At 44.4% G+C, this 23,573-nt stretch overlaps 1 protein-coding gene across 2 annotated transcripts in view; it reads left to right on the forward strand.

The window, feature by feature from the left end:
* DOCK1 (dedicator of cytokinesis 1) overlaps window positions 1–23,573 on the forward strand; it is a 491,675-nt gene that overhangs the window by 285,343 nt on the left and 182,759 nt on the right. For both annotated transcript variants that reach the window (XM_044240731.1, XM_044240732.1), the window contains exon 28: window positions 20,232–20,333. In XM_044240731.1, the coding sequence (XP_044096666.1) occupies window positions 20,232–20,333 (102 nt within the window). The remainder of the gene's footprint in view (window positions 1–20,231; window positions 20,334–23,573) is intronic.

Here is a 23,573-nt window from a genome sequence, read left to right on the forward strand (position 1 = left end):
CCACCAAAGGCAGGGCTTAATCACTTGTGTCTTTTCATGGCATCGGCCTTATGAGTTCTAGCTGTTGGATACATAGTCCAGAACCCCCTTTTCACTCTGTCTTTGTCGGAAGGGGAATGGCATTTGTGTGGAAGAGCATGTAAACACCAAGCCAGACACGAAATAGTTAATGGAATATGCTCATTTCCCAGTGAACATCCAAGTTGTTGGTGTTTCGAAGTTTCCGTAATAGGCAACTTTCTTTCCCTATCGTGTTGGTTGTATTTGTGGGCTGGACTAGTGTCCACTGGATACTACTCTGTAGACAGGAGGCTTGAAAGACAAATAACAAGAAGCTGTGCTCCTCCCCCCATTATTTCCTGGCTTCTAATGAAGCCTTGCATATAAGAACAGGATTGGTAAATGCTGCCAGCCTGGCGCATTGGCCTTCTGGCTCTGCACAGCCCACTGCATCGCGTTCCTGGTTTCCATGGGCTTCGCCCCCTCTTTCTGCCTCTCTGACCACCTACCATAAGGAGTCCCGTTGGGCTCCCAGATCTCGGGATCCTGCTGCCTTCCCCACTGCAGTTGCGCAGCACCTCTTCCTGGACTGAATTTGTCCGCCCCTATCCGTGCCTCCGCCCGGCTAGGTGGCCCCCGTTCCGTTCCCCTGCAGCACTCATGTGCCCCGCAGATGTGGCTCCTCCACTGGTCGTTTCTCACTGGACATGGGCAGATACTTCATTGGTTTATTGTCACTCATGATCCAAGCCCCAGCACAGGTCCTGGCCTGCAGCAAGGGACGACATGTGGGTTTGCTGGCAGCAGTGAGTGGACCATCCCAAGGACCTGGTTCCAGCAAGCTCCCCAGGTGGCCGTCCTTGGCGCTGTCGACCCACGGTGGGGCTCGGCAGGCCCCGAAGGACACGCCTGAACTGATCTCCCACCGGTCCTCTTCGTTCACCAGCTTTGGCTCTGCCTCTTTTCATCCTTGGTCCTTTTGCTCCAGAGCCTCTGGTCTGGACACCCTGTGTCAGGGACAGGGCAGCGTGAGACAGATGGAGAGAGCCGGCCATCAGTGAGAGCCCTGGGGCAGGGGGAGGCGAGGCTGGACTTGTGAGCCTCTGGCGGCGGTGGCTCCCGGAGCTCTGGGCATAGTTGGCACCATTTCTGGGCAACACGTTTTGTAAGCAGTGCTCCTGAGGCCTGTGCTCTGCGTCCTCTGTGTGTCCTGAGCACCCGCCGACTTGCAGGAAAGGGACACGAAATGGGTGTGAGCTGGCCTCTCAGGTCCTCTGCTGTCTTCATTCTGAGCCACCTGCTAGCAGCCCTTGACCAAAATGTCTGGCTGCAGAGGACGGTCTGAACACTTTGCAGAGATTCTGTGCACAGGACCCTGTTCTTCCTGGACCCGAAATGTTGCCCTGTGGTTGCAAAAAGCTGAGCTCATGCTAGTTGTAAGCGGAAGGTAGTGCGGAGAAAGAGCTGAAGCCACAGTGCTGTTCTGCTCTGCTTCCGCTCCAGGCGGGAGGGACCTCGCGGTCGCACCCAGGCTTGCCAGAGTCAGAACGACACTGCCTTCCACTTGGCCCCTAATACTGGGGCATGGACGCGGGTTTTCACTGTGGCTCAGACCCAGTCAGCTGTGGAAGCCACATGTCAGAGCGACTCTCAGGCTGGTCTGAGCATGGATTCTCAGCCATCCCACCCGTGGCGATGTGATTAGGGAGGGCGTTTTGAGCCTTTTCTAAAGCCGGCCATAGTAAATTTTTCTGAGCTCTGGCTGTTTCTTCCCCATTACCTTCATAACCCTTAGCTTGAAATTTTACGGCCTGACTCATAACTGATGTTAGTAATCAAGTAGATTGTCCATTTGGCAAAATCACAAAAGTGTTAGCAATATGAAGATAATTTTGATATTTTGAAACAGGCCACATTTGCCCTTGCCTACTTTCCTTATGAGAAGATGATGCTCTCAGGTGGTAGAGTGAGGGGAATTGAGTCATTGGACTGCACGACCTCACTGTGTCCTGATCCATACAGATGCAGCGTGCCGAGGAAGCCCTCCAGAAAGTTGTGTCTGGGTCCCGTTCGCTCTGTCCGAGTCCCGTGGGGACCAGGGAAAGACTCCCTTTGTTTCTCAACTGCTGGGCAGCAACCAGCGCAGGGCACTGGGCTTGAGGTTCTCTGAAAGGCAAGAGAAGCCCTTCAGCAAAATGAGGCTTTCTGCTTCCTCACTTTTCCTGGGTTACAGGATGCACTGTGATGGCTGGGTGGGCACCAGCACCTGCCCTCTGGTCTCAGCCTTTGCCGTGTGTTTTGATGGAGGCTTATCATGATCCGATGTGGCTGAGCCCCGAGGGGAAGCTTTGCCTGGGAGAGAAGCCACAGGCTTCACTTGGATGCTGGAGCAGAACCTCGTTAGTGTCTAGTAAATAGACTCGCAGACCATACTTTTGTCTTAGTACAGAGCCCTGTGCTTTTTGCCGTACATACAAAATTGCACAAATTCACCAGCATATCGGATTGTCGTTATTAATGCAATTTCCATTCAGTGAGCGAGCAGTTTTCTTTAAGACTCATCCGGTGATTCCTTTTTCCTGAGCAGGCTTTAGTTTGCTTTGAAAACGATAAAATGGCAGGAGTACACACTTGAGAGGAAGGAGAACACCTGGGAATACCTGTGGCTCGAAGGTAGATTCTAGCATTCAGGTGCCCTCTTGGCAAACCCCAGCATGGAGATGTGTTGAAAACATGCATACAGTGCAATTCTAGAAGCACCCTTGTCTCAGTATATGCATTTTGAGGTTATTGTAAAAATTGCTTTTGTACATGACTTTCTTTAGAATGGTACCTGTTAGCTATCAGTTTAGGATTTGTTTTTTTAAGAGTTTATTTATTTGACAGAGAGGGAGAGCACAAGCAGGGGGAGCAGAAGGCAGACGGAAAAGCAGACTCACTACATGGGACTCGATCCCAGGACCCTGGGATCATGACACGAGCCGAAGGCAGACACTTAACCTACTAAGCCACCCAAGTGCCCAGTTCAGGGATCTTTAAAAGGATTGGAAAACAGTGGGTAACTTCATGAAAAGTCCATTTTTCTGTCCACTGCTAGAATCGGTCCCTCTCTATTTCAAGTCATAACTTTTGCCAGACAGTACAGTTTTCCCTTCTAGTGTTTGTATTAGGCCTTGTTCTTTTCTCAGACTTGACATTAATTTTTTAAAAAATGACAACCAAATGCATACATGGATTCATTGTTCTTTTCTAGAAACGAGAGAGGTCTGTTGGTGGCCAGACAACGATCCCTGTCCTTGCAGAGTTTACGTTCTAAGGAGGAGAGTTGCTAGGCAATGATGATAAGCCGGTGCATCTTACAATGTTCCTGAGATGGGCAGGGTGTGGCAGTCAGGTGCGACGGTGTCCACAGTGAGGCTGAAGCTTGCAATGGGGTGCTGTAGGCTTAGCTCTTCGAAAAGGAGGCCTTGAAGCTGAGCAGGAAGAAGGGGAGGGAGGGAGTCAGGTGGTCTTCTAGCTGAGGAGCCTTTTTCCAAGGGCAGGGGCAGGCAGTGTCTGCAGGGGGAGGGAGCTGGTGAAGGTTCTAGGTCCCCAGGGAAGTGGGGCTTGAGTCAGGAGGGAGGTTGCTAGTGCCGCCCTATCCAAATACCATCCAGTGAGTGGCCTACCCTACAGAAACTCATTTTCCCACCTTTCTGGGGGACATCCAGAAATCTTGGATCGAGGCTTTGGGTGGGGGTGCCTCTTCTAAGGACTCCATCCTTGCCTTCTGGCTTCTTTACACATCTCCCCCTCTGCATGGCTTTGCCTGCATCTTCTCTTCTCATAATGACATATTGGATTCCCCGTCCACCTCCATGACCTCATTTAACCTTCATTACCTCTTTTAAGGCCCTCTTTCCAAATAGTCGTGTTCCGAGGGTGGTGAGGATTGGGACTTCGACATACGAATTTGGGGGGCCACACTTCCGCCTGCAATAGAGCTGGAGTTGGGGAGGGTTGGAGCAACTCAGGGCTGGTCTGGAAGGCCTGAACCTTCCTCCGCATTAATAGTGCCATTTTGCTTTTTAAGTCTGGTAACGGTTTTATCCCAAATAATGGTGATTGCCTTACCAGAATTTGCATGTAGTCCTGCTTGAGGTTTGTGATTCTCTCCAACGAATGCCTCCGGTTGGCTGTGCTTCTTTTTAATTGATCCACCTAGATTCCTGCCTTTTACCTCTTCCTGACGCCTCAACAGTTGACTTAAATTCAAAACAAGTGCCTTCATTATCCCGGCTGCTTTTTGTTTAGACAGGAACTCGGAACATTCCATTTCGCAAACTTTTAACTGTGTAGCCAGATAATTAGCTTGTGAAAAACATACTGGATTTTGCAAACCAGTAATGATTCTGGAAAATAATTAAAATTAGTCACTATAGTACCACTTTGTGGATTTACCTTCCACTACATACTGTTAAGATCTTGCCTACGCAAGATTAATAAAAAAATAAATCTTGATGGAGCATCTGTTGGAAAGGGACTTCCAATTTGCATCTTTTCTATGTGACTTGTGGTTCAAGTTTTGGGTTCAGGTAATGGGAAACCAGTTTGATTTGTGATGTTTTCTTTTTTAATTTTATGTGCTTGGCGAATAACTGTGATGTCCCATGATTGTCATAAGGTAAAACATTAATCTGGGGGCACCTGGGTGGCTCAGTGGGTTAAGCCTCTGCCTTCGGCTCAGGTCATGATCTCAGGATCCTGGGATCGAGTCCCACATCTGGCTCTCGGCTCAGTGGGGAGCCTCCTTCCCCCTCTCTCTCTGCCTACTTGTGATTTCTGGCTCTCTGTTAAATAAATGAATAAATAAATGAAATCTTTTAAAAAAACCATCAATTTTAAAAATATATGAATTTTGTTTAAAGAGATTAATCTCGGTAAACCAATGTTTTGTACTATCTAATTAAAAATCATGATGGTCACTGTTATGATCAAAGCTAAGTAATTTAGTAATTATAAAATGCGGCTCTAAATTTTAATCAGATTAGTGCAGTGACTTCTTCTAGTATTCTCATTATGTCTATGTAGAAATAAATAGGAAATATGAAAAACATTTACTTAACTCTGGGTAATTGCTACATATTTTAATTGATATTTCCTTGACTGTTTTCACCGAGCAGACATCCAAGAGGTTTCTTTTTTTTTTTAAGACTTTTTTTGTTTTTTGTTGTTTAAAGATTTTATTTATTTAACACAGAGAGAGATCACTGTTAAATAAGTCGGCAGAGAGGCAGGCAGAGAGAGAGAGGGGGGAGAGGCTCCCTGGGGAGCAAAGAGCCCGATGTGGGGCTCAATCCCAGGACCCTCAGATCATGACCTGAGCAGAGGCTTAACCCACTGAGCCATCCAGGTGCCCTCCAAGAAGGCTTTTTTTGTTTTGTTTTTACAAAATTTGCTATGAAGATGTCTGCAGTATGTGCTTGTCCAGTGTGTGACGTCACCTTACTCCAGATTCCAGGGTCTTTGTTGTTAACATGCTAGTTCAACCCCACTCTGACCAGTGAAGCCGACGTTTCTGTTGCGCTGCTGCTAGGCTCCCTGTCAGCGAACTCTGTCCAGCAGAGTGTGAGCTTTGGGCGAGCTCCAGAGTGTGCTGCATATACAGCAGGCCTCTGGGAGTGCCTGTTAAATGAATGAATTAATAATGTGGCTCCGTTCCCCTCCTAGGAAATGAGATTTGTTAAAAGTGTTACTGTTCTAAGTTTTGTTTTATTATAGCTTGTCTTACATATTTATGTTTCCTAGGCAGTCCTATTTTTACCCATTAGTAAGAAGTTACAAGCATATCTATGTGCTTTTTTGGATGCTTAATTTTTTAACATTGTTTTAATTTATTTTTTAATTGAAATTCAATGAATTAAGCTGTAGCGTATTGTGAGTTTCAGAGGTAGAAGTCGGTGGTTCATCAGTCTTATGTTACACCCAGTGCGCATTGCATCGCGGGCCCTCCTTAATGCCCATCACCCGTTCCCCCATCCTCCTACCCCACTCCTGTCCAGCAACCCTCAGTTCGTTTCCTGTGATAAGAATCTCTTACGGTTTGTGTCCCTCTCTTATCACTTTGTTTTATTTTCCCTCCCTTCCCTGTGCTCAACTTTGTTACTGATCCCTTTGCTCCTCAGTGATAAGCCTCTCGTAGTAATGCCCGTAACCACATTTGTTTATTCTCCTCCGTCTTGTTGTAGTGATCTCTAAGTTAGGAATACTTCCTTAACATGATCCACAAGATCTGTCCTCAGCTAATATTCAAGAGACGAGATCTTAAACGGTCCCACTGCATACAGGAAGTGGTGACTTTGTGGCCTGGTAGAGATGCTCCTCATGGTACGGTCATAATCGTACTGCAAGAGTGTAAAGTGTGTCAGATCAACTCATCACGCACCTGCAGCTTATACCGAGTTATGGCCCGTTACACCTCCCTCTGCAGAAACGTAGAAATAAAAAATCAGACCCTTTCAGCATGCCGGCTAAAATCTCTAAGAAAACAAAGACATCAGGAGTCATTAGTACAACCGGACGTTGCCTTGGTGGTGATGCTCTGCGTCATGAATCTAGACACAGGAACAAGAAGCAGAAGCACAGCACTGGCAGAAGTACAATTCTTGACAGATTTTATTTCTTTAGAGCCCATCCTTCCCCCACCCCCCCAGTAACCAAAACTATTGGGAGTAATAACTAAATTCTGTTAAGTTCAATCACAAACTACACACGTTAAATTCAGTCATTTCCCAAATATACAAATAAAGATAGAAAATTCAAAAGGTTTTGAAGAAGGCGTCCCTCCCAGTAGGAACAGCAGTGACAAGGGCTGTTTACGATCCGTGTGACGAAACCGCACAATATTCTTGAATGGCCTAAAAATAGACTCGAACAAATGGATACACATTGTATTTGTGGAAATGAGAAGGCTGATATCCTGAGCCTCCTCGATTAATTAAAAAATTCTGTGGAATCTCAAGTTAAATCCCACTGGGACCCGTTTCAGATCGAGTCACGTGGCTGTAATGTTCATGGGCAAGAATAAATTGGCACGGCTACTCCGGAACAATAGGAAAGACGCGGGTAATGATTGGGCTCGCACCACCGAATAACAAACGCATTTGGAAGTGACAATAATTAAAGTGTGGTCCTGCTTTTATTAAAACTAGCCTGTTTCTCTATGTGTAAGAGCAAGAAAGAATCCTTTATAATACCAGGATTAGTTACATTTCCTGTACAGGGAATTTTATGACGCTCAAATTTTCTTCTTTATGTGCGTTTTCAGGGTCATACAGTAACATCCCTACTTTTCAGTTCTGCATTTTCACAGTATCTACATTTGGCGTCATCAGGACCAAGTACACGGGTTGGAGGATTTCCGTTCACCTCCAACAGTCCCTAGTGCCCGTCTGGAGCCCTTCTCCCCCTTCTGTCACTGTCGTGCTCAGCGCTGCTCTATCCTATGTACGTAGCACAATTTGTTCACCCATCTCTTGACAGGGGATGTGTTGGGTGTCTTCCCGAGGGGAGTTAGGAATAGCACTGTCTATATAATTTGTGGAGAGGTCTTTGTATGGACCTGTATTTTCATTTCTCTCAGGTAAATACCTAGAAGCAGGATGGATTTATCTTCTCATCAAGTAAGTATATGATTAACCGTGTAGGAAACGCAGCGTTTTCTAGAATAGCTGTATCATTTTGCCTTCAGACCAGCAATTCAGGAGAATTTCACTTGCCCTGCATCTTCCTGCCTTTTTTTTTTTTTTTCCCCTTAGACTTTAGCCATTCTGATAGTTGTGTCCTGGCATTTCCTTGTGGTTTTAATTTGCATTACCCTATTGACTAGTGACACTGATTGTGTTTTCTTGTGTGTCTTCACCAATTGTTTCTCTTTTTTGGTGAAGTATCTTTATAAATGTTTTCTTTTTTGCCAAGTTTTTGATGGGTTGTTTTTATTATTGAGTTTTCAGAGTTTTTATATACACTGGGTATGAGCCTTCTGTCGGATATGCAGTTTGCAACTATCCAGTTCCACTGCTTGCCTTTTTATTCTCTTTGCAAAGTCATTCATAAAACCAGTGTTTTTAATTTGAAGAAGTCCAGTTTACCCATTTTTTCCCTTTTGTTTTAAGCTTTTTGCATCCTGAGAAATACTCGCCTAACCCAAGCTCATGAAGGTTTTCTCCTGTGTTTTCCTGTAGTTTTGGTGTTGTAACTTCAGCATTTCAGACTATGATCTATTTTGAGTTGATTTTTGTATGTGGTGTAGGGTATGCATCAGCCCTCCTTCCCTCCCTTCCTGTCTCATTGCAAACCTTTTGGAAGTACCACTTGTTGAAAATGCTCTACTTTCTCATGGAGTTCTTTGGGCACTTGTTTTGCGAATCCGTGAGCCCGGCGCGTGGTCAGTTCATTTTATGGATGGCCTGTTTCACCAGCGCACCTGCTCCTTTGATGCTGGTAGTTCTATAATAAATCTTAAAATCTGGTAGTCTTCTACTTGGTTCAGTCTGTCTTTGGCAGTTTCCTGTCCCTGGTTTTTCTGTGTAAAGTTTGGAATTAGATCGTTGATTCCTACGGTAAACACCTGCTGGTGTTTTGTAACAGTAGATCGTTGGTGGCATCTCCACTAGGCTGATTCTTCCAGATCACGAATATATCTCTTCCCTTTTTTCTAAAGTCCTCTTTGGTTCTGTCTTGAATGTGTTGTGAGTTTTCGTATATAAACTTAGTGGCTTTAAAATAATCTTCTATGTGTTTTTTTGTATTTTATTCTTCGTCGTCACTGTCTCAGCCACCATGAGAGCCGTCACTCATTACGTAGCCAATGACTATGCTACTATCCTTACGTATGTGATCGAGTTAAACTTTTCAGGAAGCCCGGATTTTAAATCATTGTTGCCATTGTGCAGATGAGTAAACTGAGGCTTGGTGACATGAAAAAGTCTGTTCTGCTTTGCATGGTATTCTTGGTCTCGGTCCAGTGGTGATTCTAAAATGCCTCTGGAAATTTGACTGCTGAACTACTCTTCTGTGACACAGCTGTGTGACTCTTACCATAAAGAGAACGAGACTGTGAAACGTCAGAAGGAGTCTGAGTGATATGAAGATCCCTATTTGGTAGGGAAACAGGATGTTTCTGCTCTTCCCTTTGTGCTTTCACAGTAGGGCGAGAATGCATATGTGCAGCCATCCCGGCATTCACGAAGAACGCATGTGGTGGCTCTTTATATGCAAAAACCATACACCCCCATTTGGTTATACTTCAGCTCCTCAAACATTTTCCTGAGTGAATATTCCTGAATTTGGGTTACTTAAAGCTCTTCACTTCTCCGGTCTCCCCTTCCCAAGCATATCTTAAAATAGCTAAATCATTGCTTGTGTTCCTGTTATTATATTGAGTAATAGTTCCTGGGATTGGAAAAGAAACACTTCCTTTTTAGAATTCCCTTGTCAGTCTGTAATAACTCCCTTTTCTCGTATTTGTGACATTGTGTCTTAATTAATTGTTGTCATGTGTGTCTTCTCTACTAGACTGTGGGTAGACTCTGTATTCCCTCAGTTTTTTATTTTGAAAGTTTTTCTTAGATAAAGAAATTGGGGGAAAAATAATAAAAACCAGTAGTCTCATCAATTAGATCCACCCTTTATGGACATTTTGCCCAAATGCATTATCTCTGCTGCTCCTCCTTGGTGGAGTTGTGTATGTGTGTCTTGTAAACTTGTTATTTACTAGACCAAGAGTTCGACACAGTCGTCATGACTGCTCACCCTTGTTTCATGTATCTCCTAAGAATGATTCTGCCACATGATCGAAGATTATGACGTCTATTAAAATTAACCATGATCCCTTATTAAAATATAATATGTGACCCAATTGAAATTTCCTCATTGATTCTTTTGAAGGCCTAGGTCAGTTGTCTTGCCAGGTGTCCCATTTCTGGATCTGTCCTGCATTTCCTCATGAGCAAATGTTTTTGGCACAAAACGCTACCCAGGTGATCATGTGTCCTTCATGTGCCAACATACTAGGAGACACAGAGGAATCTGTGGGCAGGATACAGTACTTTCAAAGTGAGCAGCTGTCTTCCTTTTCAGTGGCCTCAACCTGTGGGTTTCAGTGCCCAAAGCACACCCTGGCTGGAATCAACCAGTCCTTTTGGGGTTGAAAGTGGCAATCTTCGAATTCTTCTATTCTGTCTGAAATCTTTTATCCATCTGTGTTTTTTCTTCTTCTCTAAGGGAGAGCTTTGCCCCTCCTTCTCATCTTCCACTCCCCTTACTCATTTATCAGTTCATCAGTTTAGATTCATGTTTTCAAAATTTAGTGTTTATAACCTTTCTCTCCTACTCTTCTTTTTGAAACGCAGTGTCCCGATTGCCCCACCTGTGGCCAAGGGAGCCTCGTCAGTCATCCTTCTGTGTCCTCTAAGACTTGGTTACGCTGGTGTGGAGGAAGGTCTTGTCTCTGGCCCCATGTGTGCTGGTCTGGGCAGGGCTCTTTCTCGTCCCCTCTGACCTCCCCCCGGAACCCCATCTGCCGACACACACTCACGCTTTAATGGTCACTGAGTGTTGCACTTGTTAATACTCTGCGCCATTCTGAACCTTCTCATCATTTTGGCCTTATTCCCTCAGTTTCTTCTGGTGTATTCCAAGTGACCCCATTTCCTGAGAATCTCAGGAAACTTTGATTTCCTCAGGACTGTGGTGAGGTGAAGACAGGTCAGGATGGAGCCCCGGTGGGGTGTGTTTTCCTTTATACACCTGCTGGACAGGTACATTGCTCTGCAGAATTCCTCTTGGATACACCCGGCTTGAGTCACACCTCCCTACAGCAGGAGACTTTTAAAATAAGTGTCAGGGGCATTTAGCTTCCATATATACCTTTGGGGGCATAGAGTCATAAGCAGACAAACTGTGAGGACTGTATTGGGATGTGTAGTGTTTGAGCACATATCTGCTCATTATGTGTATATATATATACACATAATATATATATATATATATATATTATATATATATATATACATATTTGTGTGTGTGTATTTATACATAATAGATATTAGAAATAATGTTATAACAGATTTTTCTATTATATAATAATCTCATATTTCAAAATATATCTTCTTATGATTCATGAACTTAATTTTTATAACACTTGGTATGGCACATAGTTTCCTAAAGAGGAAATCCACACATCCAACCAATATAAATAATATCGAGGATAATATCATTTATGATTCTTGAAGAGTAATTTCATTTTATTCCAGGAAGTTTCAACTGTAATCTGTAAGTAGGATGATGATAGTCTCATTTATGGACAGAAGTCAATTAAAGGAAATATGTAGGCATATTGATCCTTCAGTGGTACAATTTTATTATATCTGAATTATCCTTATTTCTACTACAGTGTGTTTAAAGATTCTGTATTTCATGGGAGAAGATTTGGAAAATCCTAAGCTCTGTAAGACTTTAATATTATCTGATTGCTGAGTTTATGAAAATAAATACAAAATTTTCTGCTTTACTCCCTGACTTGTGTTAGCAACAAATGGGTTATATTAAGAAGTTGTATACAAAGTATATATTCCTCATTGAATCCTAAAGAATAATTGTATATGTAGAATTTTATTGTAATTTATTTTTGTCCTCTGTAACAAATGTGAATATGTGTTTAATTTATTGTATTGAATAAGTAGCAGATAATTGTTATGGGTAACTTAAGATCCAGATGGTTCTTTTGGAATGTTTGGCCTATAAACATCTTCCTATAATTATTGCCATTGTAAAATTGAAATTGATTTTGTTTTTTAAAATTAGATTTCTTTCCTTACAGTGTCTGTGATAATATGAAATACCAGTCCTCTATGAACTCAACCAGGCACTCAATTTAAATTTAAGATACAGGTGTAATTTTGTTACTAGGAGTTGAAGAAAGCTAATGGATGACATTAGTGTAGTCTCTCAACCATTCCATTTTTAATTTCATGTAGTTTCTTTTTACCAACATTCCTCACTTTATGGTCCTTCATAAAATAAGAAATTGCAGTGTTTTGGAAACTAAATTAATAAAAAGATGCCCATACATTGGATAAAGGCTTCGTGAGACTGAATTGCTCTTGAAATGAGAAAAGAAACGGAACACAGTCCTCAGTTTTACCATGGATTGTCTTTCTGGGAAAGTGCACTAAGTTCAAATGTTGTGAATGAATACTCATTTTTCTGAGGACCTTCATTTTAACAATAGAACCTGATTTGGTCTTTCAATTATATTTTATGTTTCATCAAATATTTAATTAACAACGTATGAAATACCTTTATACAAGTACAGCAGTGACTTGTGCCTTCTGATGTATTTTTCATGGCATGCTTTTCCTTTCATTTTGCAGCATGTTCCACCTCTGCATTTTCAATGTTAATTTCTTCTCTATAGTTCCCCTCCAATCCTGAAAGGGTTAAGATGTTCCATATGACATGGAAACACATAAGTGAGAAAATTTAAAGCAACAGGGAAGAACTGTCATCTGTGTATTTCAAAAAATCTAAGGAGAAAGAACAACTTCATAAGGATCATAGAATTTTGGAAATATTTTTCGAAGTATTTACTATTATTTTACATCTGAGTAGTACATCAGGGCAACTCTTCCCTTTCCTTTTCTCTTTAATGTTTTAGAATCATTGTTTTATCCCTAGTATTGTGAACTCTCATAAGGAATAGTCTTGGTCATCCTTGACGCTCAGTGCGTGCCATTTGAGAATAATTATCTCATTGAATTATTTTCTATCTTTAAAAGTTTTTGACAGCTTTATCGAGATATAATTCACATACTCTAAAATTCATCTATTTCAGGTGAACAGTTTAAGTGTTTAGTGTAATCACAGAGTTGTTTATTACCATAATCAACTTTAGATTATTGTCATCATCCCCAAAAGAAATAAGAACCCATGAGCAGTCACTTCCCATTTACCCCCAACCTTGAACTCTTGCCCATCACTAATTCCTTTCTGCCTTTATAGGTTTACCTATTCTGGATGTTTTCTAGCAATGGAATCACGCAGTCTGTGGTTATCGTGATTGGCTGGTCAGTTTCTACAGCGCTGCTGGCTGGGATTTGGATAGGGAGTGCACGGAATCTCTACGCTAATTTGGGGGATGCCGCTATCATAGCAATATGAAGTCTTTCAATCCATGAACATGGGGTATACTTCCATTAAGTACTTTTTTTTTTTTTTTTGATGTTCTTATAAATAGAGTTATTTTCTGAATTTCATTCTTGGGTTGTTCATTGCTAGTGTATAGAAAGGCCGTTGTTTTTTATATTTTGATCCTGTATCTTGCAATCAGCTGAACTCGTTTATTCAAATAGTTTTTATGTGGATATCCTATCATTTTATAAAAACAGCTTTGTCTCTCCATTTTCTGTGTTATTTCTTTCTGGAATCCTTGCCTATCAGATACTGAGTGTTTGTTGTTGTTTTTAGATATTATTTATTTGAGAGAAAGAGAAAAAACGAATGAAAGTGGGGGGAGGAACAGGGAGAGGGACATCAGACTCTGTGTGCTGGCCTCGACCCCATGACCCTAAGATCGCAGGAGCAGAGCCCAAATCAAGAGTTGGACACCCAACCGGAGCCCCAGGCAGGCCTCGACCCCATGACCCCAAGATCACAGGAGCAGAGCCCAAATCAAGAGTTGGACACCCAACCGATCAAGCTACCTGTGCGCCCCAGATACTGAATCTCTTGAATGGATTCTCTGATGTTCTTACTCTGTATGTGTGTGCGTCGTTTTGTTTCACTCCCTGGAGGATTTTGTTTTACCTCCCCATGTTTGGTTAAACTGTTTATTTCTGCTGTTGTAGTTTGAATATTCCAGAATCTGTTCTTGGTCTTTGTTCCTATTTTTTATAACATTATGTTCTTGTTTTATGGATATAATCTATCTAATCTATTTATAGTAATTAGTATAGATCTGTGAATTCTCTTATATATCCCCAGTTTTTTTCTTTCCTCTGGGTCTGTTTTTGCTAGTTCGTTTTGGTTTCTCTTACTCATGCTTGATTAACTTCACTCATGAGGCCACGTGGTCTCGATCAGACTTTCTGTTTCCCACATGTGCATGGAGGTTGGAGGGGCAGTGAGCCTGGGTGGGCTGAACCTCTGTGGGCAGACAGTGCATATGCTCCCTTGGGCTGTTCAGTTTCTCCAAAGAGGATTCTTCTCGTCCCTTGTTCCAGTTTGATGTGGGTCTGAGACCGGTGGAAGGGGTTCTTTTAAATGTCCTTGCTGCTTTGGTTGCATACAGTGTTTGGTTGCCTGTAACTAGATACTTTCAGCCAGGTGGCTCCTGCCGCCATTTCTCTCCGGCTTTGTCAGGCACCCCCCACCTTGCCGGGAATCAACATGTGGTCGCCTGCCTGGGGGTGAGCGGGAGCATCCCCTCAGTGGACGTGCTGGGGGTGCGCACATTGGCACCGCTGATTTCCGCCTCCTAATGTAGCCTTCGCTTTCTGAGTCTTCCTAGGGTTCTGTGCCTGGAATCGGCAGTTTCCTGTTAGAGGATCATCCCCTTCCTGCGTCCGGGGTGCTTGATAACCATTCATGCTTCCCTTGTCAGCTCCCAGAATTCTCTTGTCTTTAGCTGTGTCTTTCCTCAGTCTCTTCGTCCTTGTGGGTTTGTGAAGTAAACGGTGTTCTCTGTTGTCTGCTTAATGTGAGGAAACAGAAGTGAGGTGTGTTTGGATTATTTTTAATTCTTCATGCAGAAGCCCTGAGGTATATTCTCACAAACATCTTCTCTACAGAGACTTTGGAGGAATCTTTGGGCCAGGGAACATTTTGAGGTGTTCCTCAAAATGTTTTGTTGTTAACATTTTGGACTCCCTATTCTATTTTAAATTTCCTTGTAGCAAATAGCACCCTTACACATTTCCCTTGTGGCTTTCCCTTTCTGAATACAGAAAGCCTTCAGGAGCCCTAGAGTTTTCCCCTTCACTGTAACAAGAACTCATCCATCCAAGTCTTGCCTGGCTTTGGAATGGCAGTCCCTGCTCTCAGTTCCTTCCCTTTCCCTACTTTCCGTGCTCATAATGTAGCTTTATAGTATTGGTTCTTTGGTTTGAATGCCCCCCAAAATGAAAATCATTTTGCCAAGGTTTCCATCTTCGCATCTGGACCACGATCCTTGCCTGGTGCCTCTGAGCGCTGTTCCCACCTGTCGAGGGTTCCTTTTTCTTTCGTCTCTCGTGATGATCATGAGGTCTGTTTCCATCACCACACCTGAAACTTCAACATCTAAATGAGAGTTTCTCTTTAGAGTGCTTACCTCGGTGAAAATGTGTTCAAAATCTTTTAACAAGCCATCCCTAGAAGTCAAGAAGTGTAATCCCAGACTTCAGTGGGATTCTCTGGTCCTTCAGACCTGGATTCCCCCCTCCCTCTGCACTTGGGGCTGCTGGGTCAGTGTTCCCAGCTCCCTCTGCTGTGGTTTGGAGCTGCCCCCAAATCCCTTGCCATTTGGAGCACTTTGAAGAGAGTTAAAATTTCTGCCTGTACCCTGTGTCCAGAGAGAAGAGGCGGGCTGTGTGCCAGGTGTGAGCTCCAGGGTCGCGAGTACCATTTTTGTCTCGTCGACGGGACCACCAAGGGCAGTTTCCTACGGCACCTTCACGTCGCGTGGCTACCCTGTGTTTTAGTACAGAGAGGAGGCCTACACTCCCAGGACTGCTCCGGGCCAGGCGTTCGAATCCTTGGGGGTTCTCCTTCCCATTCACGCACTCACCCTTAGCCCTTACACGAGGCAAATCAGACAAAGATACTGTTTGCAGGGTAGGTGCCCTGGGAGCCCAAGCAGCTTTGACACCGGAGCACCGACACACGGACAAGGTGGCCCGCAGCTGAGATTTTTGAGGCTAGGGGAGCCGGAAACACGGAACTTGGGAACAGGGACAGTTGGTTCCTGCTACCAGATGACATCTTTTTCTCTCAGGACCATCTTCTAAAATACTAACATGTTTCCAGTTTAAAAAAATAATTTAGTTTTGCCCTCCAACCCCTGGTGACTATTTCTTTCCCTTCTTTCTCTTCTTTGTTGTTCCTTTATCTTTTTTCTTTTTTGTGCTGTATCCTTTATCCTGCTGAAATATGGCTTATGTAATTATCTCCATGCTTGCTCCTCGAGCATTTCCTCATTTTATTAAAATATTTCAGATTTGCATGTTAACGTTTAATGTTTTCATGGTTGCACCACGTTCCACGATCACGCTCTAGGGGAGGGTTGCCTGATTTAGCAAATAGCAATACAGGGGACCCGGTTCAACCTGAGCTTCCATTAAATGATAAAGGGCTGTGTTTGTGTATGGTATTCCATGCAGTATTTTCCAGCACAGTATTTGGGACATACCTATTTTTCTGTTGTCCACCTGAGATTCCGAATGAACTGGGCACCCTATGGTTTATCCCTCCGTCCTACAAAACATCATATTGTTAAACACAGTTGCTTGTTTTTCAACAAGATGCACGTATTTTCAGCAATGCGATGGACATCTTTAGGCATAAAATTTCATATTTTGAATTAACTTCCTTAGGTGGATTGTTAGCAGTAGAATTACCAAGGAAATGAGTATTTTTTTTCTAAGACTTTTCAAAGCTGTTGCCAAATCGCTTTTTAAAAAGGTTATAGCAATTTATGCTCCCAGCAGCGGTGTGTAAGACTGCTTATGCCCTGCCCCCTTGCTAACAGGATCCTCACTTAAATACTTCTTTGCTCTTTTGGCAGGCAAATAATGATAAATCATTTTCATCTGTGATTACTAATGAAGTTCACATTTTTTTTTTTATTAGGCATTCTGTGTCCTGATTTTTAAATTTTCTGCAACTGTATCCTGACTTCTCTGCTCCTGCTTTGCATTGCTTTGAACTGTAAGGAATATGTCTGATCCTTATTTATTTCCTTGTGTTTACTCTGCCGCTGGGGTGGGACCCTGGTCCCCATGCTCAGGTTTCAGGACAGGTTCTGTACTGTCCTCACCTGCCTACCTGCCAACCCACCCATTGTTCAAAAGCAAAAGCTTCCTAAGACTTCTAAATGCATTTCAAATAAATCAATTAAAAAGCATAGGACAGTAGTTTTCTTTTGAGCCTGAAGCATGAAAGTTTTTTCACAGTTCTCCTTCATTGCTGCTTCTTGGGCATGGACTGGGTTCAAATACAGCTTCGGTAACCAACCAGCTGGGTCCGTGCCCGGAACCAAACCCTCCTTCCCCACCCATGTCCGCTCTACAGAAGAGTTCTGCTAGGCTCATGAGGGCGTAAAGCCTCATGGTCCCCACATCCCTTCCCTCTGGAAATATGGGCACCCCGTGTATGGGCCTCCATTCCAAAGGTAAGGGGGAGCATTGCTATGAATTTCAACAAACATGTTACCCCGTTCCTGCTGGGGTCCAAAGCTTCAGCCTAGTACAGAGTACAAAATAGCAAGATTTGCTTCCTCTAAGGAAGAAAGTCTGAATAGTACACATGTTCTGGAATACTTCTGTAGGTGAAGTAAAATAGCACCTTTGTGCTTCCTGGTCTTTTGACCTCTAACTCATGTTATCGCCCTGCCTCTGTCTCCCTCCCTAGGCGGCCTCCCGATTGGTCCTCGTCACTATAAAGTAAGAGGCCGTTGGCCGTCCTTGAGAGTGCTGCGTTCTCCGGACTTACTCATTGTATGCATTGTGCCAGCTAGCCCAGCCTTGGCCTTGCAGGACGTTCGCAGCATTCTGGGGCAATCTGCTCTCTCGATCAAGTATCTCCGTACTACCTGCTCGAGGACCTGCCCGGGCCCCCCGATGCGCCGCTTTTTCTCCCTGGTGCTGCTCTGCGCTCCTGCTCTTGGCGTTCTCAAACCTGCTCTGGGGCCTCACTTTTCTTTCTTCTGACTTGATATTGACATTAAGTATTGGGATATTCTGCATTGAATTACCCAAAGCTGGATTTGGGATTTTAGTGATTCTAATGTGGAAGCCCCCATTTTTCAACTGTTCTGACCTGCAGTGAGATAACTTGAGCCCCTGCCAGGTGCATCTCGGCCAGTTCAGGCTCCTTCTTGCTCCAGAAAAGCTCCTGGTCTCTGGAGGAGGATCCCAGCCATAGGAGGCTGTGTCGGGGAGGAAACTGGGGGTGCCCAGCGACGCCCTCTTCTCACCCTCCTACAGCTTTCTCTGATGCCTGCAGGAACGTGAGTCTCCATCTCACGTTGGCCATTAGCAGCAGCCTCATATTTCTTAGAAAAAGCGTTAAAATGTATATCTGGACAAGAGGAAAGACTTGAACTCTGCTGCTAGGCTCCCACCCTGCCAACGGCAGCACTAGGGCCGTGCCCACCTTTGCCGCTAACTCATGGCGGGGGGCGGGGGTGTGGCGCTCAGCCTCAGTCTTACTGCCTGTAAAATGGGTCAAGAAGAGAATCAGTGGTGGGTTTGAATGAGGCCTCAGCACAGCCCTTGACACATGGTGGTTGATTGACACATAATATCATGAAGACCCTTATCCAAGAGCTAGCTAGCATCTTGTTAAGAGTAGAGAGACAAAGGCAGGTTCTCCTGAGCTCATGGGAATGCCAAATATTTACATATTTCAAAAGTTCATCTTCAAAGACATTGTGCCATTTTAAAAATCCTTCCTCCAGCAGAAGAGAAGCATTCTTCATCTTTTCTTTCTTTCTTTTTTTTTTTTTTTGTTGTTTTTGAAGATTTTACTTATGTATTTCACAGAGATCACAAGTAGGCAGAGAGGCAGGCAGGGGGAAGCAGGCTCACTGCCAAGCAGAGAGCCCGATGCGGGGCTCAATCCCAGGACCCCGGGACCATGACCTGAGCCGAAGGCAGAGGCCTCAACCCACTGAGCCACCCAGGCACCCCTTACCCCTTCTTTTGAACTCTATCTCGGAATCTGAATCTGGGCAATTCTCATCAATCACATGTAATTTTACATTTCTGTGCAAACAGAATGTCCCCTAGTTCATACTTGTATTTGTTCAATTTGCGTCATGTACAATTTGGGGACTCATTTGGAAGCATACATGTGTGTTAGAGGAATACAGGGGATTGGGGCAAAGAGTGGACTGTCCCGTTCGCTGTCAAGTGTGTGTTTAGGTACATGCAGTTGACCTGGGGGTATCAGGTGTGCTGCTTGTAGGAGTGGGGTTCCTGAAGGAATGCGGTCTGGGATCTCATTAAAGAGGGCAAAACTGGGGATAGGCCTGAACGTGTGTCTCATCCTACAACTGGACCATACTTGTACTGGTTTAGTGGGAGAAAATATATGTCCCGTGTGTCTTAAAGGTCACTAATTTAGGGGGACATACAGAAGAACAAAGATGGCTTTTAAGCTGTCCTGTGCCGTGACCTCAGACGGGGTAGATGCTGGACGTGGCAACGGGACTACTTGGCCCTCCACCTACCCGCAAGCTCAGTCCCCTTCAGTGCACACACATGCACATGTGCGTACACACACATGCACACACACACACCTGCCTGTGTGCACACACCCGTGTGTACCCACGATTGCATACGTACCGGCTGCCTCTTCCTTAGCTGCTTTGGTCTTGCTGTTTTCTCGAGGTCTTGATTCCGTTGGTTGGTTTCTGTGTTCCCGCTTCCTCTTCCTTTTCTGCAGGAGAAACCCTTCTCTCGCCCACTTTGCATTCTGATGAGCCTGCCTCCCTCTTCACATTCTTCTTGTGGACGAGAATTGGACCATAAGTCATTGTGGAATCGGTGGTGATTGCCTCCAAATTGGCCAAGGGGGACACAGGCAGAGTTTGAGAAATAAAAGTCCTCTCTTTGCCACGGCCCAAGAGGAAGGGCTGCACACGCGGTCCGCCCAGCAACAAGAGCAGCGACTTTCCGTGGAGCACAGGCGGTGCTTTCAATCTTGTCTCTAATTTTTGCATATTTAATGCAAAACATATTTAGAGCTTGTTTTTCCAGTCTCAGGAAGCATTTAATGCAGTTCGAGAGAAGGAGGTGTAGCAAAGCCCAAGATGGTGAGGTCGGAGGGGGCCCGGTCCTCGTAATGCCAGCCATCCAGCCAGGGGGCTGGAGCTCGGGGACCCCCTGCCCACGCCCATGACCCTTTCCACGACAGAATCTTAGTGGATACCGATGTTTCCTAGGAGTGGTGGTTCTCTCCCCGTCTAACTGATTCTTCTCATTCCTTTGCAGGGAAACTTCGTGGCTTGTATGACGGCAATTTTACGGCAGATGGAAGATTACCATTATGCCCATTTGATCAAGACTTTTGGAAAAATGAGGACCGACGTTGTGGTGAGTGGGACTTTGGCCCTTTTCATAGGAGTATGTTTGGGGGCCAGTGTTATAGGCAAGACACTGTTGTCGATGTTTGCATTTTAAGTATGACTTTGCGTATGGGGACTGATATAAGTATAAATTTGCGTGGGGACGTGGCTCCAGTTGGTTTGAGAAGCCACCTGGCAAAAAGGAAGCTGTGTTTCTAAGAAGACGAGGGTCCCAACACACAGGCTTATTCTTAACACTGAATTTGGGAGTAACTCAGCATGTCAGCCCAGAAAGGGCTTCCTTATGCTCTGGGGTCACTGGAGATGTGGAGACCCTACCCATGGAGAGTGTTCTAGTAACTCCTGTTCACGTATTGATTGGCTTCTCAATAGCAGAAGGCAGAGAGTCTTTTCAGCTGTAAATCATACTCTTGTATTAATTAGCTCTAATCATGGGAGCTCATCAGCATTTCTCCAAATAATTCTTCAGTCTTCCTCAATGCAACTATGATACGGCTTAATTAGGACAAGCATAATAGAGGGGAAGTTCTTGCTTCAGAAGCGCCTCCCTTACGACCTGAAATCCCGTTGCCGGACGGTAGATGTCTTCCGTGAAGCTGCCACCACACTCGTTGGCAGAATTTTCGGGTAGATGGTGACCTAAACTCTGGGGTCTAGTAACACAGATTTCATTTCTGAGACCCCTAGATTCCTAGTGGATCTAGCAAATGCCACTAGTCTTTCTAGAACAAGGTTGGTGACACTTTACATCATTATATCTACTTTACTAAGGGAGGAGAAGAAGAATGCTTGCGATGATTATTTTCCAAAGGATTATTTCTAATGAAAAACAGCCTTATTAATTGTTGCCACTCTGAGTGTGTTGCATGCATGTTTTTAAATTTCTAAGGAGACAAAAATGGGTCTGCACCTTAAAATCATAGCAATCTTCCTTAAATGAAAGTGAAGGAGCAAGAATATACATGTGTTTGTGTCTCTTGGTGTTTAGTTCTTTAGCTTAAAAGGACAGGTTGCTCAGGTATGTGATCTCTATTACCTTTGGTCCTGTCACTCCTCGGCTGTCATGGTGTAGTGAAATCATGCGATATGGGGACGTTCTGTGCCATCACTGCATCTGAACGGTATCCTTTATCCCTGTTTGGGTCAGTGGAAGGGAGTTGTAGCCGAACCTACATGAACAGTTTCCTAGATGGCATTCCAGGCTGAAGAATACAGTTTTCAGAATGAGAAGCATTACCCGTCCTGGATACTTAGGGCTGCGATTAATCATTTGTCCTTTATCAGAACAGTCCTATGATCCAAATCCACACATGCAAACCGTGAAAAATATTTCATCTGAACCATTAAGAGGTGTCGTTGGTAGGGAAGCTCTAGTGCCTCGAGAAGCATGATTCTACAGAGTGGTTTTTAAAAATGACTATAATTTGCTGAATTCCGAGTGGTGCCCTCTCTCCTTGCTCAGAGAAGACGACCAGATACTTACTACATGTTGTGGTCCTGATTTCCCGAGGGATTTTTTTTTTTTTCCTTTAGACACAGCAGTTCAGAAAATCAATTATGTGCAGACGATTTGATTTCCGCTATAAAATGGCATTTGTGGTTTGGATATCATGAATTCCTATTGCAGGGACTGTAGACCTTTTCATTGTTGTTAATCTGTCAGAACCTTTGTGAAGTGTGTTCCTATCTGTTAACTGTACATAGAAAGTATTCGTTTTTCAACTCCAACAACTGCCTACAAAAATGAGAGATCTTTTTGTGTTCAGTAATTGAAAGTTAGTTAGTACTGCGATCTGAAAACAGCCTAGACCATTTTCTCAGGACCACGTCCTCGTAACTGGTGCTGCTTCAGGTTTTCAAATTGAGCCCTTGTTTGGTTGGATGAGTGATCCCCATACACAACTGCAGTTACTGTCAATGCCAAAGTCATGGGGTCAGCGCTGTTACTTTTACGGTCTCTCAAATGGCCCTGGGACTCCAGGCCAGGGAGTGGAGGGAGTACGGCGTGAGGCAGAATGATCCAGAAAAGAGAAACAATGGACATGTACGGGTCCAGATTCTTGGGACAGAGTGATTTCCAGTGTGGTGCGCCTCACGGGATATTCTGTTCTTGTGCAGTGGAGATGTTGAGTGGAAGGCTGGGCGGCTGGCTCTTACCTGTCCAGCTGCACCATCAGGAACACAAGTAGAGAACTTGTTCTGTGTCCATTGTAAGATCAGAGGTGATGAGGAGCACCCTGGACCTTCCAGAGAAGACGGCTGCCTTGCCACATGTCCCAGATTCCCACTGGGTGGCCCTTCAGAAATGTCTGTTGAGTGACCGAATGAACAGTGCCCTAACCGAGGACAGTGCAGGTAGAAGTAATGCTTGCTGGTTAAATGTCTAGTGAAGGGGTGTCTGGGTGGCTCAGTTGTTAAGCATCTGCCTTCAGCTCAGGTGATGAACTCAGGGTCCTGGGATTGAGCCCTGTGTCGGGCTCCCTGCTCAGTGGGAAGCCTGCTTCTCCCTCTCCCACTCCCTCTGCTTGTGCTCTCTCTCTCGCCATCTCTCTCTCTCTCTGTCAAATAAATAAATAAATAAATAAATAAAAAATAAAAATAAAAAAATAAATGTCGTGTGAATGCAAAACTCGAGGGCCATGGCCTTCTGGCTTCCGCCGTGGACTCACAGTGACTATGTGTACCCAAGTAGCATAGCAGGATTTCCTTCGAGTGTCAAGATGCTTTGTCTTTAAGAACATTGGGAAGCCTCCGGGCATGTGGGTGAAATGGAAGGTTGGGAAGTGTTGGTGCCGTGGCCAGATTTGTAATTTGAAAAGGCCACTCTGGGTCAAGGGGAGGGATCATGAGGGACAAGAGTGGACATGGGTAGGGAGGCCAGGATTCCCCTCAACAGTCCGGGTGAGAGAGGATGACCATTTGTTCAGGTGGGTGGGGATGGGAATGGACAGAAGCAGATAGATTCATGACAAGAAGATTGTGGCTGTGGACTGACGGCTGTTGGTAGAGCTGCCCACTTGTTATATGGGGCATCCTGGGAATAATCAAACTGAAAAAGACAGCGGGAATGGATTGGCACTGAAAGAGGAAATTTTCACCAAAGATCTTGTATTAGTCCTCTGTGTCCCCTTGTTGACTTGGAGATAGCAGTGTAATCGTCTGCTAAGCCTCATCGGCCATGGAGAGGACCATCGCCATGGCTAGTAAATTCTGCAGACGGACAAGGACGCCTTGCAAAACCTCATCC

This window comes from Neovison vison, chromosome 2, assembly GCF_020171115.1.
Source record: "Neovison vison isolate M4711 chromosome 2, ASM_NN_V1, whole genome shotgun sequence".
Lineage (NCBI taxonomy): Eukaryota > Metazoa > Chordata > Mammalia > Carnivora > Mustelidae > Neogale > Neogale vison.